General features: G+C 44.5%; 1 protein-coding gene across 21 annotated transcripts in view; it reads right to left on the bottom strand.

Moving 5' to 3' along the window:
* TCF3 (transcription factor 3) overlaps nt 1-17,693 on the bottom strand; it is a 105,172-nt gene extending 87,479 nt beyond the window's left edge. For 13 of the 21 annotated variants that reach the window (XM_088149497.1, XM_088149484.1, XM_088149496.1 and 10 more), the window contains exons 1-3: nt 17,069-17,692; nt 10,677-10,794; nt 4,325-4,397 (exon numbers count right to left, since the gene is read on the bottom strand). In XM_088149497.1, the coding sequence (XP_088005623.1) occupies nt 4,325-4,397; nt 10,677-10,748 (145 nt within the window). In that variant the 5' untranslated portion in view covers nt 10,749-10,794; nt 17,069-17,692. Of the gene's footprint in view, nt 1-4,324; nt 4,398-10,676; nt 10,795-14,376; nt 14,437-17,068 lie in introns of those variants that run through there. The other 8 variants (XM_088149498.1, XM_088149488.1, XM_088149489.1 and 5 more) reach the window with 3 other exon arrangements.
* Nucleotides 17,694-18,515: the final 822 nt, after the last annotated feature.

The following is an 18,515-nucleotide window of genomic DNA, read 5'->3' on the forward strand; positions in this document are numbered from 1 at the left end:
CCGGGCTATTCTAGAACAGGAAGTTGTAAGGAAAATTTTCACTATAACAGTTCTTAAGTTGTATGTATGTATGTATGTATGTAATTTGAGTTCTATACTGCTTTTTGTAGAGAAGTTCAAGCAGCATACATAGTGCTCCATCCTCCTAATTTTCCCCACAACAACAGTCCTGCCAGGTTGGGCTAAGAAAACAGACTGACCCAAAGTCAGCCAATGAGCTTCCATGGCTGAGGGGGGGACTAGAACGCAGGTCTCATCACACCTAGTCCAGCCCCTTCTCCCCTAGGCCTGATTGGCTCTTGGGCTGAGAGGGTGGGACTGGCCCAAAGTCAGCCAATGAACTTCCACACCTGAGGAGGGACTGTGAACCTGGGTTTCCCCACTCCTAGTCCAGCACCTCCCATACTACACATTGTCTTAGAGCCCAAAATCTCCCTCCAAAACATCCCACATACACATAAAAAGGGAGAGGGGTTTTGATTGTGCAGTTGCGTCCACCACTGTGACTTTTTTGCTCCCTCCTGTCGACTCCTATGATCTCTCTTTCTCTCCCTTCTTTTCTATTTACCTATACACAGATTTTATACACATAGCGTAGTCATTGCATGCCGTTAGAAAAGGTCTGTGTACGTATAAACTCTCAACGCAGCAGCCCAAATCTACCCATAACACTGGCATAAAATCAAATTAAACTGGGATTATAAATTATCCATCACCCATCAGTGCCTTAGAGAAAGGAAAAATCTCACACGCTGGGAGGGAGCTGGGTTTTGCTAACTTTTTCTAGGACATCTGGCTTCATAGTGAAATTTGGCCAAAACTACAACTCTGTTGTTAACACAAAGGTAGCTTTTGAGTGGTTGGACCACAACCCTTACCAATCCTTACCAGCCTGGGAGGGGATAATGGAAAGATCCCGCAGACAGGGCATTGAATAAGTCAGTCCTAGAAAACAGGCTATTAATGCAGATTTACTTCTCTGCATCTAAACAAAGTATCCATATTATAGGTGATTAGTTGGAATTGCTCTGAAGCAGTATCAGAGAGCAAAACGAACATGGGACAGGGTACATGAACACTCAGACCTGGTTCCTAGTACAGTAAAAGCTTGGATTGCAAGTAACTTGTTCTGTGGGTGTTCCGCAAGATGAGCAAACATTTCTAATAAATTTTAACTTAATAAAAGAGCGATGTCTTGCAATACGAGTAGAACGTGACGCCGAATGTCACATGATCACAACTGAGCCAATGGTGGTTTTCTCTCTCGTTGCGGGATTGTGGGTGATCGTCTCCCATGCTAGTGATAGTGAAAGTCGTCCTACACCAGTGTTGTCCAAACTTGGCCACTTTGAGTGGACTTCAACTCCCAGAATTCCCCAGACAGAATGGCTGGCTGGGGAATTCTGGGAGTTGAAGTCCACTCATCTTAAAGTGGCCAAGATTGGACAACACTGTCCTACACAATAACCCTCCTCTCTCTCGTCTCCCTCACGCCAGCCACGAAGGTTTCCAAAGGTAGTGCAGGTTAATTTGTTTCATTTTTCTTTATATTTTGTATTTTATTATTTTGTATTATATTACAGTATTGTAATCATTTTTATATGAATATTTTGGGGTTGTGGAACGAATAATCTGAGTTTCCATGATTTCTTATGGGGAAATTCGCTTTGATATACAAGTGTTTGGATTACAAGCGCTTTGGATTACAAGCATGTTTCCGGAATGAATTATGCTCACAAACCAAGGTTTTACTGTACGCTAATTCATAAGATTATTGGTTTGGGTTTTCTGTGATGTGTGTATCCAGCAAACCAAAGCTTGCTTTGTTGTGCAAACCTAGGCAAGTAACTTGTTCAATAAAGCATGGTTAAATAGACCGTGGCTTAGCACAATGTATGAGCAAAATCTCAATCTTGTGGTTTAAGAGAGCAAAATATCCTTCCGCGTCCGTAACATGCTCTCTCCAGAATGGCAGATCCCATAGTTGCTGTTGGCATTTCTTGCATCTGCGAAGGTGTACCTCATGGGTGTGGCAGGAGGAGGGTGGAGAAAACACCATCATAATTGGGGACATTAAAACCACCGAATGATGGGGCAGAGCCGGCCGGGGCTAATTTACACGCCGCACAGCTGATCAGAGCAGCTGATTGACGCTTATGGCCTCTGGAATTCACACACAGAACCGATAGGAAATCTTGGGAACATGTTTGGATGGGTGTAAGTAATGGGTGTATCATTCAGAGATAAATCAGAAAAACAGTTGCTCTGAGATGGAACATCAAGTTTGCATGCAGAATTTCCTAAGTTTAGGATTTTGGCACTTCCAGTTCAAAAGGATTAGGAAATAGCAGGTGATGGAAGAAGTCTGTTTCAGAGACCCTAGAACAATGTTTCTCAACATGGCTGGCTGGGGAACTCTGGGAGTTGAAGTCCACACATCTTCAAGTTGCCAAGGTTGAGAAATACTGCCCTAGAAAGACCCTGCTCATCACTGTGGGAATATTGGGCTAGGTGGACCAATGTTCTGCCCCTCTTTTCCTTAGACAGGTCCACGCCATTTTACTCTGCTCATCTTTTAAATACAAAGCAGGCCGCCTGAATTGAAAGGAACTGACACAAAAGAAGTGGATTTTCCTCCAGCCCCAGAGAATGATACTCAGGCAGAGACGGAGTGCAAACTTATGGATCCATACCCCAAACATGACTCCTTGGGTATGGAACCAAAGAACACCCCCCCTGCAAATATGTCCCATAAGGGTTATTGCTGCAAATATCTCCATTTTCAAACATTTTTTGTTAAAAAGAGCATCAAAGGGGGAAAACACAGCAGACACGACAACCTTCAGGCACAGAGCATGTGGCGGGGAATTTGGCTTTGTTCTCACCGCCTGTAGCTTCAACATTCAACACTTGCACAAACTTGTATCGCCCGCTGGCAGAAAAAAAGATTTCTTGAACACACGCCCCAAATCAAAGCGATCCCCTGTGACAATGGAGTTCAGTTTTTCGCTTTCATGCTATAGGACAAGCCCCAGAAGAAAAGGGAACACTCTGAAGCTTTATACCATCAAGAAATAGAAAGGACGGGAATTTCCCCACACTTTGAACTTCGTTTGGCTCTTCATTCCCCAGAAGGAACCTTGCAGGTGTTTGGGGCTATGACTTTCCAATCACTTGCACCTGGCTGGGATGCCAGGGCTGAGAGTTGTGGCACTCTGGTTTCTTGAAGATACCAACCTGCCAGTCCTGGCACTAGCATATACAACCCTGAGAAATAGATGCTTTTATTGCTTAAATCAGTACTTTTCAACCTTGGCAGCTTTAAGATATGTGGACTTCAACTCCCAGAATTCCCCAGCCAAAATGGCTGGCTGGGGAATTCTGGGAGTTGAAGTCCACACGTCTTAAAGTCGCCAAGGTTGAAAAACACTTACTTAAATGTTCAGAATTTTTTTTAAAAAGCAAAAGGCAAAAAAGTACAAACCTGTCAGGTAGCTTATAAAATATAACCAACACATCGCTGAATAAGTAAATGCGTTTTTTTAAAAGCCAAGATTTAAAAAACCATAGCGCAGACAAAATGCCAGGATGTCATTTTTCTCCCTAGATCCCTTCCCTTTTCAGTATGAACAAAAGGCAGTATTACTCCGGCATAACCAAGGTGCTACTGAAACCAGGGTTGCGTAGCAGTTTTCCATGCCTTGTTAACCTTGGTTTCCTTTAAAACCATGATCTGTAGCAACAAGAAGCTTCAAAGGAAACACAGCTGAAGAGCCATGGCCGTGGCCACAGAGCCCCAGATTAGCAAACTACTTCGTTACCTCAGGCTGCGGATATACAGTAGAGAGATTGGGCTTAAATGATGGCCATCTTCTCCATTAAAGAAAAGGAACAATCCCCAAACACTGAAAACTAGCAGGTCAACCAAGCCTCCTTCCTTACATGTTAGTTTGTTCAGTGCAGAGATTTTGAGGGAAGGGATGCAGAGCATCCCAAGGTGACAGCCTGATGCAGGACAATCAGAAACAGATTTATGGGTTGCCCTTTGAACATCAAGCTTTCTCTCTGAGAAATCACCTTGTGTAGCCTTGTCCCAAATCGCCCTTTTTGTGAATAACAGCCCTGCAAATAAGATCAAAGCAAAAAAACCCAAAAAAGGTGATGTTTAAGGGGAGGGGAGGGGAGGGGAGGGGAGGGGAGGGGAGGGGAGATCTAAGTCTCTGCAACAGATTTTTAACCATGTTCTTGATATCGGAAAACGTTACATCTACATGAAAGAGCCTGGGCTTTTTCTCCTCAAAGAGAAGAGAAAGTTGAGCAATACCTGATCCACCAAACTGCGCGCTACCAAGAGTCGTGGGTCTGTTTTTTCCATTAGTCACTGGCAAGGGAAACATCTAGGGAAAAAAAGCAAAGAATAACAAGATTAAGCACTGAAGAAAAGGGGCGTGGGAAGAAAGGGAAGAAATTCAGCAATTAAAAACATTCTGAGAGGTAACGCCACAGATTCCGCTATCTAGCCAAGATCCAAAATGAAACGACGTTGTCATATTTGAGCAGTGAGCTCTTCAAACTGCTGCTGGTTTTGCAATTGCTGGACAGGCAGTTAATCCTATGTGGGGCTAGATTATTGGCCCGCCTATCCCAGTTCTGTTTGCTATTTAAGAACCAGCAGGCCAACAATATGAAAACCCATCTGGAGAACAAGGCAACGATAAGATAAAGATCAAGAGCACCAATAATCCAGGCAATACATTACAGCATCAAAATCAGAATAAAGCAGCAAGGGAGCCCCGATGTTCTGACATTCTGAAAGGGTTCTTAGAACTCCTAGGAAATGAGGTCTTCACCTGGTCTCAAACATTTCATAAGAGAAGGGCCAGTTGAGCATCTCTCGCGATGGCATTTGACAGAAGAGGCCTGATCCCATAAGAGTTAAAGAAATAGATTCTTAAGTGAATGTAGGTGAACCCTTAGAAATGCATTTCTATTACCTTAAAAATGCATTTCTGAAAGGTCTCAGCTATGTTCACTTAGGAATCCTTGCAGAAAGTACAAGGTAGATTTTGTCCTCCCCAAAGGACAGGTAGAAGCGGATAGCACAGTTAGCACAGCTTTCCCCAACCTGCTATCAGGGGTGTTATCTAAATTAGGCAACAACCAGTTCCTGAGCAGGTAAGGGGCAGAATAACCTGAGCAGTGGGAAGAGGGAGGGAGCACCAACACACTCAGAAATAACTTCCAGCAGTGGCTGTGAATGTGTTCACCCCTCCTCCCGCAGCCTCGGGAGATGCCAGGCTGCCTTATATTGGTCCTTCTGTGTGGACATCTTTGCTGCCTCTTCACTCTTCTAAGTGGGCTGCCAGCACGTCCCGCCAAAGGCTGAACAGAGAAGCAACCCATCCTAGAAAATAACTGAATGGTTCACACAAACCAGACTTGCTAGACAACACTCCGGCCTGGTACCCTCCAGATGTGTTAGAATAAGACCCAGCACATCTGGAGGGCTCCAGACTGGGGAAGACTGACCAACCTGAAGGTCGCTCCAAGGTCTTGGTTGAATGAAGAATGCTCCTGATGGACATATGCAACTGCTCAGTCAGGAGTCAGGCCAATGGCCTATCTCTGACCAGCATTCTGGATCTATCCAACTGTAATTTCCACCCCTCTATTCCCAGCCAGTCTGGCCAATGATCAGGAATAATATGAGTTGCAGTTTGGAAACATCTGAAAGGACCACAGACTGGATTCACGCAACATGCTTAACTAGGCTAGAAGGGGAGTGAGTAGTCTCTGGCTCAACATGTGGAAACCAAGCCACCACATTAAGCCCATATATGGCTCTTTTCTTCCAACATAATATATTATGGGAACATAGAAATGGTGCTTTGTTTTGTTAAGCTGGGTTTAGGGGAGAGCATGTTGTGTGAACCCAACTATTCTGTCTTCTCTCTAAGACAGCTAGAGGCTAATATCCTGCTAGAGGGAAATGCCTTCTGCAATTCTAACACTTTTACATGGAGATGCCAGGAACTGAACTAAAGGTAATACTGAAGGCTGTATACTTTCCACCACTAATAATGCATTAGGGGTCAGCAACTAGCAACTGTGGGGGCTAACTCTGACTCAGTCAACTGCTAAAGACAAGCTTAGGGTAGTTGTCCAATTAACTGGTTCCACCAAAAAATGCTTAATCTATTAAAATTCTCCCCAAGGAACTGGGCTACAAGGTATTTCTCAAATTTTCTCATCAAATTACCACCAGCAAAATGGAAGTAGCAAAATGTAAGAGGCATTCCTGTCTTCCTCCAGCAAGGCATCACACCAGATGCCTCCTCTGATCCAAAAGTTTCTTTTCTGCTTCTCAAAAAATGGAATGCTGGGGAAGATGGACAGTTTATCATTTTTTGTGAGAATACTCTTTTTAGAGAGAGATGGCTGCAATATACTTGTGCTTCATGTATAAAACAAAGAAAAGATGTTTTTTGCTTTTTTTAAAAAAAAAAGCCTATCAAGTGAAATGATCGACGAAGGTCTCTAACTCAGCTCTTGTTTAGAAACAGAAGATCAGGATTCTTCACTCAACACCCAGGCACAAATTAGAAGCAACAGGCACTAACAAATATTAATCCATTTTAATTCAAAAGTAGCAGTCTTTTTTTGGGGGGGGGATCATCTTGTTTATTTTTTTTTAACTTTCTTTGAATTTCAATATTTTAACAATAAACCTATGGATAAAAAAACAAGTACCCAACTTGGCCTTATTTGCATAGCCCCACCCCCCACAAGATCCTGGGGGGCTCTATTTCCTGCTCACCCTCAAAAGTGACAGACTGTTGCTGAAGAAAAGATAACAAATGACAAATCTTAAGAACAATAGCAACAGTAAAACAGCCAGCGCTTGCAGTGACCTGCAGAACATGACAAAATTAATCCCATCTGTCTGGGAAATGTTCTCTTTTGGGCCAAGAGGAAAAGAAAGGAAGGAAGGCAGATTAAACCTCAGACCAGTTCAAAAACATTTACATGATGCAAACAACCATAAAAGTGGAAAGATCCCCCACATTTATCACTCCAACAACTCATTTTACCCTTGCTCAACACACATTCACAGTATCACTCCAGCTGGAAACTTCCTTCCAAATAAAAATCTTCCTGCTTGTACCTCACAGGAAGGCCTGTGAAAATATCCGTCAACCCAGCACTGGGAAGGCTTCAAAAGAGACACGTTTATAAAATCACATATACAAAATTATATCTATGTCCCAAACTGATAACATATATTAAAAGCCGGTACCTTTTCAAGCGCCAACTATTATAATAGCAATCGTGTATCTGCTATTGCTTGCTTTCAAGTGAGATGGTTAACGCTACTTTCAAAATGCCAAAAGAGCTACTTAGATATATTTATCCAATTACTGGCTTCCCAGTTCTACTATGTTGCATGCTACCAATTTATGGCTTTTGATTCAGCTCCAATAAGACCTGTATTCATCACTGGGCCTTCATTCACAGAGATTGCTTTTCAAGCCATCTCTTCCCCAAGGAGGTCCTCCGCCAGTAAAAATGCCTGTTTATAAGATCCTGAAGCCTCTGTCAGATAATCCTGCCACTTGTAAAGAAGGATGGATCCTACTGTAAGATGTATACTCAATCTAGAGAAGGGATTGGCCAAGGCTCTGGAAAAACCTTGTGGGAATAGAGGTTAGCTTGTATAGAGATGGCCAATGTCTAACTGGAGTAGACCACTTTAGAGATACTCACAGAGATGAATGCTCCTTCAACTGAAAAAAAAAAAGATGCCTAGAAAGATACATCAACCCAAGATGGCCTATCTATCTAAACAAACCAGCAACAGCTCTTCCAGACAAGACTTTTTTTCCAGCCCTGGAGATGCGATCTTCTCTGTACAAACCATGAGATGCAATATTGAGATACTCACATGCAGAAAGTTAACTTATCGGGGGCTTTCTCTGTGGCATATTAGTTTTAGGATAGATAATCTCTGCTTGATCATGCTAAACTGTATTCAATCCAGGATAGCTATGGCGATGGACCATGGGATACTAATACCGCACTATAACAGAGGTGGTGGTACGTTACCAATTAGACCATTCTTTGCAAAGGATTTGGGGTCATTAGCAGGGAGTTACCAGAGTTTGTTCCTTACAATGACCTCTGAGAAGCTTACAAGGGAGCAAGAACACAACCACCCTGCCCTGTTGTTCTTTTCCAGCATCTGGCATTTCATACAGTTGCTCTAAGAGAACCATCCTCTCTAAAAGAGAAGTTGAGTTCATCCTCTCTTCCAATGGAAGAATGCTCTTTTCTGGAAATCGTCTGGATGGGCCTTGTGTTGGGACAGCTGTTGCCCAGGGGGCAGGACCATTTTACCAAGCGAGTTGCAACACAATGAAGCGGAGTGCAGTGAAGATGATGATGGGTGACAGAGTTTTGGGATGATCCAAGGGGCATGGATGGAAATGTCAGTTCAAGCCCTCTGGGAAACCCAGGTTGGGAAAATTTAGCACTATTCCAGTGAGAGAGTACAGGACCACCTCACCTTCTGCACACACTAGTTCAGCCCTCAGCTGCCCAGTGAGTGATGGTCCAACTTTCAGTTTTAATCCAGGTATGCATCTTGAAGATGGAGAGTCCCTAGATTGTTTCCAAGTCCTGAAGCTTGATTGGTCCTCACAAAAAAACTCTTATATTAGTGTGTGTGTGTGTGTATTGTATAGTGTATGTATGTATGTATATACCTTTGAAGCAGTCTTGACTCCTGGTGACTACATGGACAAATTCTTATAGTTTTCTTGGCAAGATTTCAGAAGTGGCTTGCCCTTCCTTCTTCCTAGAACTGAGGGAGACTGGCTGGCACAAGGTCTCCCAGCTGGCGTCCGTGCCTAAGACAGGATTAGAACTCACGGTCTCCTGGCTTCTAGTCCACTGCTTTTAACCATGACGCCAAACTGGCTCTCTACTTTAATGTAGAAGATAGTTGATTCAAAAGACCCTGAAAATGTGTACTTTCCCCACCATTATGTTAAGGGGAGAGGAACAGATTTGCAAAGAATAAGAATTAGAGAAAGAGAAAGATGGGGGAAGAGAATGGACCACAAAGAGGGTGGCACCTCCATTTCAGCAGAAACCTTTTCCTGGCAATGTGGAACAATCACCCAAATGAAGCAAACAGGCCTTGCCAACCACCCTCCCTCCGTGATACACTGCATCACGCCCCCAAACAGTCATAACCAGGAGAAAATACTAGCAAATCATTAATACAGCAAAGGGAACTAGCCAGAACAGAAGATACACAATCTGCCTACGGTTCCTTCCGTGGGCCACACAAATGGGGGAAGAAACCATACATCGTGTGCAGAAGAGACAGTGCTGCAGAGCTTGGATGTCCCCCATTTGAACAGGCCAGAAACAAACCAGGAAAAGAGCAAGGATCGCCCATAGTCATCCTTTGCTCTGCAGTTATCTCTTTATCTCCCTCCACGGTGTGGCGAGTCTCTGCCAGCTTCCTTCCAGAGAGCCTCTTATCTTAAAAAGGCCCTTATCTTAAAAAGCCAAGGTCTCCCACCCCTTGAAGTACAACTTGAATGACAGTTTTCCAACTGCAGCTACTGCTGTCAGTGAAGGCTCCAAGAGGTGGCCTTCTTTGAGGAGGTGGTGGTGGTCCTCCTGGGAGGAGCTGGTGAAGCATCCAGTAAAATATTCGGCCAACAGCCATGAGAATCTAGGGCAGTGTTTCTCAGCCTTGGCAACTTGAAGATGGGTGGACTTCAGCTCCCAGAATTCCCCAGCCAGCACTGGCTGGGGAATTCTGGGAGCTGAAGTCCACCCATCTTCAAGTTGCCAAGGCAGAGAAACACTGATGTAGGGCAAAGAAAGTGCCCTCAATTATTTCTCTCAGCCCTGGCACTTTGTCTGTGGCACCCTCTCTGTGGTTAATACAGGTATTCACCAAAACACCATGGCAAAATGCAACTGAGAAGCCATCCCCATCAACTAATAGCCCCTCTGTTTGGAAGAATAAAAAATATCCGGGCAGGGGGCAGGAGGCACCCATTTCATGCGTTCTCTGACACAGCCCTCTGAATTCCTGCTCCAGGCAAGCACAGCTACTCACTTCAAGAGCAGCCATCTGCCCAAAGCTGCTTTTGCTGGAAATTTCAGCTCATTCGCAAGACATTCAGCCGGCAGGACTTACTCCCCAGTACAGTAAACACAAATTAAAATTCTGGGCTTGGCCAGAAAACGGCCAGGGAGGGGCGGGCTCAGGACGAATGAACAATTAATCTTGGTAGCATTTTACAGAGTTACGAGAACCTTGCACTTTTGTCTGTTGGGGGAAAATGTGAAAGGGTGGAACACATCCGCCTGATTACCTGTTTTGTTTTGTTCCCACCCGGCCGACTACCTCCTTAAGCCTTCACAACAAGGAGACTGTGCAATTACTGGTCCCCCTTGATACTCTTAAGTACAGAGAACAAACAAGTTGAAGCCTGCAGTTTGTGACTCCCAGTTAACCCCCCCTCCCTGCTGCCAGGGGTTTTCTCCACCCCTCCCCTTGCAGCCGAGAGCATGTTGGGAACTGCTCTTTGAGCCATCTCCCCCCCAACACAAGCAAGTTTAGGGCCCCGCCAAGCCCCCGCCATCTCACTCACCATACTGAAATCGAGGAGGTCACTTAGTTCTTTATCTGTTCCTGCTGCAGCCATCCTTTGTTGCTGGTTCATATTCCCACCGATTCAAATGGTGTCTGTCTTTTTTAGAAAAACAAATCTGGGGGGGAGGGGGGAGATAGGAAGGAGAACAGGAGCAGGATTGGAGGAATGGAGAAGAGAAAGATTTTTTTTAATGGAATGGAAGCGCCTCAAAATAAGCTCAGGTTATTCAATGTTAGATGCAATATGCAAGCATTTCTCAGAATTATAAATCCTCCCGGGCAAAAATTCTCTAGCAAGCAACAAGTGAGTAATTAAAACTTTTTCTCTCTTGCACACACAGGCGCACGCACACACAGTATCTTTAAGTGCCAATTTCTTGACTTGGAGCCACTTCAAAACCCCCCAAAAAATTCTACCCGTAATGCAGGAATGGGGAGCTACCAGAAATCTAAAGGTTATAGCTCATTCTATTCCAGATCACCTGTTGCTCCAGTTACCGATCTAAATTACACTTGGAAAAGTTGCTGATCATTGATTTTAAGTTTCCCAAAGTGCTAATGCTAACGCTACATCTATTTACAAATCCATCAATCACAATTCCCCCCCCCTCTTTTTTGGTAGGGGCTAGAGGATTTGTTGTTGTTTTCTTGCAAACAATAAAGCAAGAACTTCATTCCCTGCACCCTTAAAAGACACAGGAGGTAATAAATACTTAATCAAAATCTGAATTTTGAATTCTGTCTCTAAAATCTAAAAATGAATATCTGACCCAACCCCCAAGGGGCAGTAACAGTTAAGGCTGCAATCTCATACTAACCTGAGAATAAACCCTGCTGATCTGCCTGAATGTCTGAGCAGAAATGCATAAAATGGCATTTCTTATGTGCCAAAATTCAGGTTAACGATGAATATAAAAATGGCCCCATCACTTGCAAACAAAGAGACTGTGCTTTATCTGAGGAAGAGCTAGTTGTGTTGAAGAGGGAAAGTTCTCTCATGAACGGCTTCATTTGATCACTGCCAACCCTTCCTAGCCTTCGTCCTCTTCCTCTCCACATAAAAAAAAAATAGACTGTAGTGTCCTTGGGGCAGGGAGCCTTTCTTAATTTCCTTTCGCCCGCCACATGCTGCTGACTGTGTGGTTTTTAACGTCTGTCTTTTTGCAAGCTGCCCAGAATCATTTGGGAGTGGGTGGCATGCAAATTTGAAAAATAAACAACAGTTATTAACAGCTCCTTGCCTTGGAAGAGGCCATGGGGGTCATCAAATCCAACCCCTGCTCAGTGCAAGAATACAAAATAAAGATCCAAATTACTTGCAGGTTGCAAGAACCTAGCTGTAGACTTGCACCGTGAGAAAACTGGTTATTGTACTTGCAAGTGAGTAAACACTACACAACTCAATAGGACCAACTTCAGAGGAAACCCACTAGTCCTAAGCAACTTTAGTGCAGAACAGTTTTCTGCAGTTGGGGAGCCCCAGATGTGACAACCACAACTTCCACGATCCCCAGTCAACAAGGTGAGGCTGCTGTAAAGCATTAATTTTATTTTTTTGTCCCGCTTGTGTGAATCCCATCAGTCGGGATGCAGCCCGGGGAAGCAGCCAGATAACAGCTCTAAATTTGCTCTCTTCAGAAAAAAATATTTCATGCTGTGATGTGAGTTGTCCTCACGTTTAATCTCGCTTGTTGATAAAAGCTGCAGATCAGAGAAACTTCAAGGCTCAGGAATTGCAACATATAATTATTACCATAAGTAATATTTTATTTAAATCCCCCTCATAAGACTAGAGCTTATGGTCACCCACCACCAAAAAGAACAAACAAAAGGGCATATAACTCACTGCCACAAGATATGGTGTGAGCCATTCATTATAAAAAAAAAGGAGTTCAAATCAGACAAGAGGACAAATGAAAGATTTCTTAGTACTTCTTAAGCATGAAAGTGGGATTTAATTTCCACACACGCCTTTGATCCCCAATGAGACATGTCAGGGCACAAAACAAAGGCTAGGATCCTGAATTTCTCGGAGGCTTGTGAACAGAAAGACACTTTGCACATACACTCACATGGAACCATGGACCTGGAAGGAAGAACAGAGCCAATCATCCACTCCCCCGCTCAATGCTCATATTTCTGCTCGATGAAAACGGGAGACCCCCAGAGAACTGTATAAGTGGGGTTCACCCCAAATCACCATAGCACACCTACAGTGCTTGATCATCAGGCCTTTGACAGCTCAACAAATTTAATTGCTCTGTTTTCCTGTGAGATTCCTTCACCAGTTCTTTTCTTCCTTTGCTGCCCCCTGCCCAGGCCCCATTGCCCCCTGTAAATTAAAAACTCTAACTATGCCTCATATATCCATTGTTGATATTACGAAACAGACACACTGGCAATAGCAATCTTTACCTCTGCTGTTTGATAGATAGATAAAGGTGTGTTGCTTGGGTGGGAAGAAACTCCAGGAGAATTCTAGGTACAGAATGTCTACTTGAGAGTAATTTCCATGATTGCCCATGGGACTTACTCCACAGAAAACACAATTAGGATTGCAATCCAGACCTTTCAGGCTACACCACGTAATGGGTAGTAAGGCCCATTGAACACTATGAGGTTACAAGATTGTGCAGCAAATCCAGCGTAGTCTATAATTTAGAAGGGAAAAGAAAGACTCACACCCACTCACTTTCTCTATGAACTTAGTGGAGGCAATTGAGTAATGGTGCAATAGAGCCTTTAATTTCAGCAAACTATCTGGCAATTACTTTTTATCTGAAAGTTGCTAAGCGTGTTTCCAGAAACTCCTTGTAATAAGGACCAAATTCGAAGGTGGAAAACAAAACTTTTGATCATTCACCCAGAAGGCCAGATTGTGTTCAGGGAGACCTGGATTCACCTTCACGCTCGGTTACAGAAACTCATTGGGCCTGTCCCTCCCTCTCAGCTCAGCCTACCTCACAAGACTGTTGTGAAGAAAATCTGGGAAAGGGGGATTGCTATGTCTGAGTCGGGTGCTCCTTGGAGGAATGGTGGCAATGAAATAAAAACAAGCCAAAAGCTGTAGCGTATCCCTAGTTTCTAGAATAGATGAACTTTGGGGTGAAGGTCGGAGAGGGATGTAGAAAGGACTGGTACCTACAAATCTACCTCTTCATCAATCTTTTCTTTTTTTTTACAGAAATAAACCTCCACCTGCTCCATTCACATATTGTGTATGCATGTGTGTGCGTGCGTGTGTATGGGGGGTGAAAAAACACCCCCATAAGCTGCATTTCAGCCCTCCTCCTCCAAAGGCCCTTGCCATTCTTAAGCCAGGCGCACAGCAGAATCCCAGGCACGTGCTATCGGTGGGAGCATTTGCGCGGATCCGGCCGATGAACCCAGTTCTCTCTCCAGACACGGATACGCGACGAGAGACAGGGATTCAACCCCGCGAGTTGGCCGGTGCCCTCCCTGCTCTCACCCGGCAGAGATACGCACAGACCACAAGGGCAAATTTAAGGCGGCTGGACTTCAGGCAGGCAAGGCCGCGTTCAGTTTTCCCCTCCCAAAAATATTCTCCAAACATTTCCCCTCCCCACCCCCGCCGGAGAAAGTGGCCTTCCCCAGCTGATGGGCGTCCCCCAACCTACTCCCCCATTCCAAACGCTTCACCCTTCTCCCCCCCCCCCCACACCCCGTTGCCCTTCAACCTGACTCATTTTGGGCTCCTTTCACCAGAAGCGAAACACTTTTTTTCCTGCAGGACAAAGACTCCAAACCAGCTCGCCCAGACCCTCCCCCATCCCCCAGGCCCCTCCTTCTCCTCCTCCTCCTCCCCTCCTCCATTACCATAAAAATTTCAAAAAATAAAAATAAGAATCCAGCAGGCTTATCGATATTTGATAGAACTCTTCGGCTTTCTACGGGTTCCTTCTTAGGGAACTTAATACAGTCACAAACAGATCAAAAGACGAGGGGGAGGGGGGAGAGCGAGGGGAAAACAAATCTAACACAAAGCAAAGTGTGTGCGTGTGTATCGAGGGGGAGGTCTTGCCTCGTGCATTAAAAAGAAAAGTTTGCAATACACACAAAGGTTCCCAACAGCTACTTCACACATTCACAGATAGCTTTTTAGAAATTCTTTTTAAAGTACTGGGGGGAAAAATCCACATTATGTTTTCTCCCTTTCCAATTTGGTTTAATACAGCAGACAAGGAATCTCTTATATGCAAGCAGCTGCCATCTGGGGCCCACTCCCCCCTCCTCAAATGCAGCAGCACCCATATTACTAGAGGAGAAATGTTCTGAGGACATGCTTGGGGTCTCCCCTTTCTTTTTCAGGAATTGAGGCCTAACTTATTTTACAGCCATCAACAACTTGCCCAAGATACTCCACAATAAGGTGGCAAATTAGCAGATTCATTAATATTACCTGCTGCTCCTGGTTGCCACAAAAACATTACACACACACCTATATAGAATATGGTTTTACACAGATAAACATACAGATTTTACACATGTAATATATACCTACAGGAACAAGTGATTAAAGAAAACACCATCTAAACAGGTAAGTATAAGATCCATATACAACTCAGCATAAACAATGGTTTGCTTTATTTAAGGCCCAGGGAATGGTTTCACTCAGAATGTGAAGCATTATTCCAAACTTGTAAAGAACTTTGGGGCTATTTGCCATTTTTCTCCAAAACAAAAAACAGAGGTTTGTGCCCATTCAGTTGGAAAACAGCAACAACATACATACAAAACTGAGACAGTTGTTTTATACATATATACAGTCTCAGAAGAAATAGTTTTGCCTTTGGACTAAGTTCTCTGCTCCCTCCAGAGTTCCAAAGACCTAGTGATTGCACTTAAACTCAGATATTTTAAAAGTAGGCCCAGATTGCTGTCACACAAACTTCCCAAGCAAATTGCTGAAGGGCAAAGAGGGAGGGGGAGTGTCTCCCTCTTGAATAAAACCAAGAAGCTGAAATAAGTCAATCAATAAATTAATAAAGCTGGCATTTAATCCCACTCTTTGCATAATTTCGCCCATTGCCCAGACCTTCCCCGGTTTCCTTTGTGCAGAAGATCTAATAATAAGAGTGGCATTCATGGGGTTTGGTGCATCGAACCTGCTGTAGAAATATTAGAGTTACAAAAGGGATGGAGGTTTGTGAGGGGGAGGGAGAATCTGTAAATGGAGGCTGGAGAAGAATAACCCATTAAAGCAGTGATACCCATACTGTCTGTTCCAGTTTTAAAAGTTTCTCACTTTCATTACCGTGTGCTGTTTTTGGGTTTTTAAGCAAAGGAGGGCCATATACGGGTAAACTAGAAACTATGGTGGGTGGCAGTGGGATGAAAGAGAAAGAATGGCAAACTGGGATTTAAAAGGGGAGATTATACTGTAGTCATGCACATCAAACTGGCATGTGCTTTCCTCTCTGTAGTGAGATGGAGTGGAAGTGCTGAAGAAAGAACATTAAAAACTCTTTAGAAAAAGCGCCTGCAAAAATGGGACAACCCAGAATACAATCATCCTCCCGAACATCTTCTAGACTCTGTCATCTCATCCATACTGTCTTGTTTTTTGCAAACTAAATAATAATAGCCAACACACCAACTTTTGGTGCCGGGCGAGGCATAATAAAACTTCCCATAAACAGAGGGAGGAGAAGAGTGTGTGTGTGTGTGTGTGTGTGTGTGTGTATACCTATGAGTGAATTCTGGGTCCCTTTCATAAAGTGGACAAACTACTGCAATTGAAAGACACATCCCTATGCTTTGCAGGAAATTAAGACATCATTTTCCAACGAAACTGGGTTTCTTTTTTAACGACCATTAACTTCACGAGGCAAGAAAAAGCGGGGAGGACAGCTCCCTTTTGCTTTAGATTATTACCCCCAAAAGCTGAACTCCCCAGCAGGTCTAAAGGAAATCTCAATACAGTAAAAGCTTGTTGCCTTTCTCCCCCAGCCCCAAAAGAAGAGGAGTTAAGTAGACCTCTTTCGACCCCCCCCCCTTTTTGCTTCAGCTAACTTCCCGCCCCATGAAGTTTAATGCCACTTCCGGAGGGGGGGGGGAGAAAGAGAGAAAGAAAGGACAAGTGTGCGTGCTGTGGGGGAAGAATTATAATTAAAAAAACACACCTAAATAACAACAAACAGAGAGAGAGAGAGAAACAGTAATTACTAAGTAAGGGCAGAGCCGAGGAAAGTAACAAAGTTAAATCTATAGACCCGCAGAAAGAGAAGAAAGACTCAGACCTAAGTCAGATCTGCCCCCTCCGAAAATAAAATAGTTCCGTGGAGGGGGAGGAGTCAAAGATGAACCCCCCAAATTAAAAGCAGAGGCCCTCCCCCAGTTGCTTAACCCACCCCTCTTCCCCAGGCTTACCTGCTCAGCTTTGTGGTGGGGGAGGGTTACATCCACAAGTATGGCTGAAGATTCCCGGGGCGCAGCCGGGGTGGGCGCCCCGGTCGCCCCTCCTGCCTTCCTATTGTTCTCCCGGCGGCGACGGAGACGGTGGAGGCAGCTTTAACAATGTCCAAGCAAACGGAAATGGCTACAATGTAGCAAAACGAGGGAGGGAGGCTTTTTTTAAAAAGGAAAGGAAAAGGAAAAAAGCGAGAGTGGGAAAATAAATTAGAGAGGACGGGGAAAAGGCGCTCTCCCGAACGTTCGGTCTGCCTGTGCCTCTCGGGCTGGTCGTTCGGCCGCCCCGACGTTCGATCGAATGTTTGTCCCAACGTTCGATCGGGTGTTTTGCCCCCAGCCAGGAGCTTTTGATGTGGCCTCTTCAACGTTCCATCCGCGCTTGGAAGATAAAAGTGCTTCTGATCCTCCGGCTGCGGACCCCGCTTAGCGCTTGCTTCGCTGGCTCATGATAGCTGAGCTTCTTTCTCTCTGCGTTTTTCACCCCCCTGCTCGCTGGGGCAGCGGACGGGCGCCCCCTTCTCCTTCGCCGCCTTCTCCTCCTCCTTTGCTTCCACACATCCACACACACATGCACACACACACAGACACACGCATCAAGACCTTCCCCCTCCTTCTCTGGCGTATCCTTCCGCCGCAGCAGCCACCATCACTACCAGCTGCACAAGCCCAAAAAAAGGGGGGGGGGTGGAGGAGGCAGGGAGGGAGGACGCTGATTTTGTCCATAAGACTCTTTTCCTTTCCGCGCTCCCAAGTAGTTGGGAAAAAATGGGAAGCCTTGATTCTTCCCAATGGGATGTTTTTTTCCTCATTTCACTTAACAACCAACCGACAAAAAAACTCTGTACGCTGAAATATTTGGAGAAAAGCGGAAAAGAAGGATGGGGGATGCTGAGTGGCTGTTGCCTAGATCTACTAGATCTTGCCTGCAAAACTCCAGGCAAACTTTAGATGGGAGCAGAGAGATTCCAAACCCCCCACCCCGGCACTTTGCATCCCTCTCCTGGTAATCTAGGTTTTTTGCAACCCAGACCCAATAGCCAGGTTGCTTTCATAGTTTTGTAAAGAGTCAAGGAATTACAGTCACCACTCCCAATTCTCAGGGTGTGGAAGAGAGAGGAAAGCAATGGCTAAATGATAGTCCCCAGTGGTTTTGTAGGGATCCAATAATATTAAGACCCACCCCAAATACTTATATGTTCACTCCTCTAACCTGAGAGAATGACTAGTTTTGCACAACATGTTGGGATAAATGGGTTACTAGTTTGTGGATGGATAGGTTGTAGGAACCCAGCCATTATTTTAACTTGTGTGAACCACAGCATCATGTTATGCCATCATTTGGTTCTATTAGGGGGCACAGCATGTCATATGAACCCATTATTCCACATAACCACTGTCCCATGTC

Source organism: Python bivittatus, unplaced genomic scaffold, assembly GCF_059951505.1.
Source record: "Python bivittatus isolate LINGU-HERP-01145 unplaced genomic scaffold, Pbiv_v1 ctg000580_np1212, whole genome shotgun sequence".
Taxonomy (NCBI): domain Eukaryota; kingdom Metazoa; phylum Chordata; class Lepidosauria; order Squamata; family Pythonidae; genus Python; species Python bivittatus.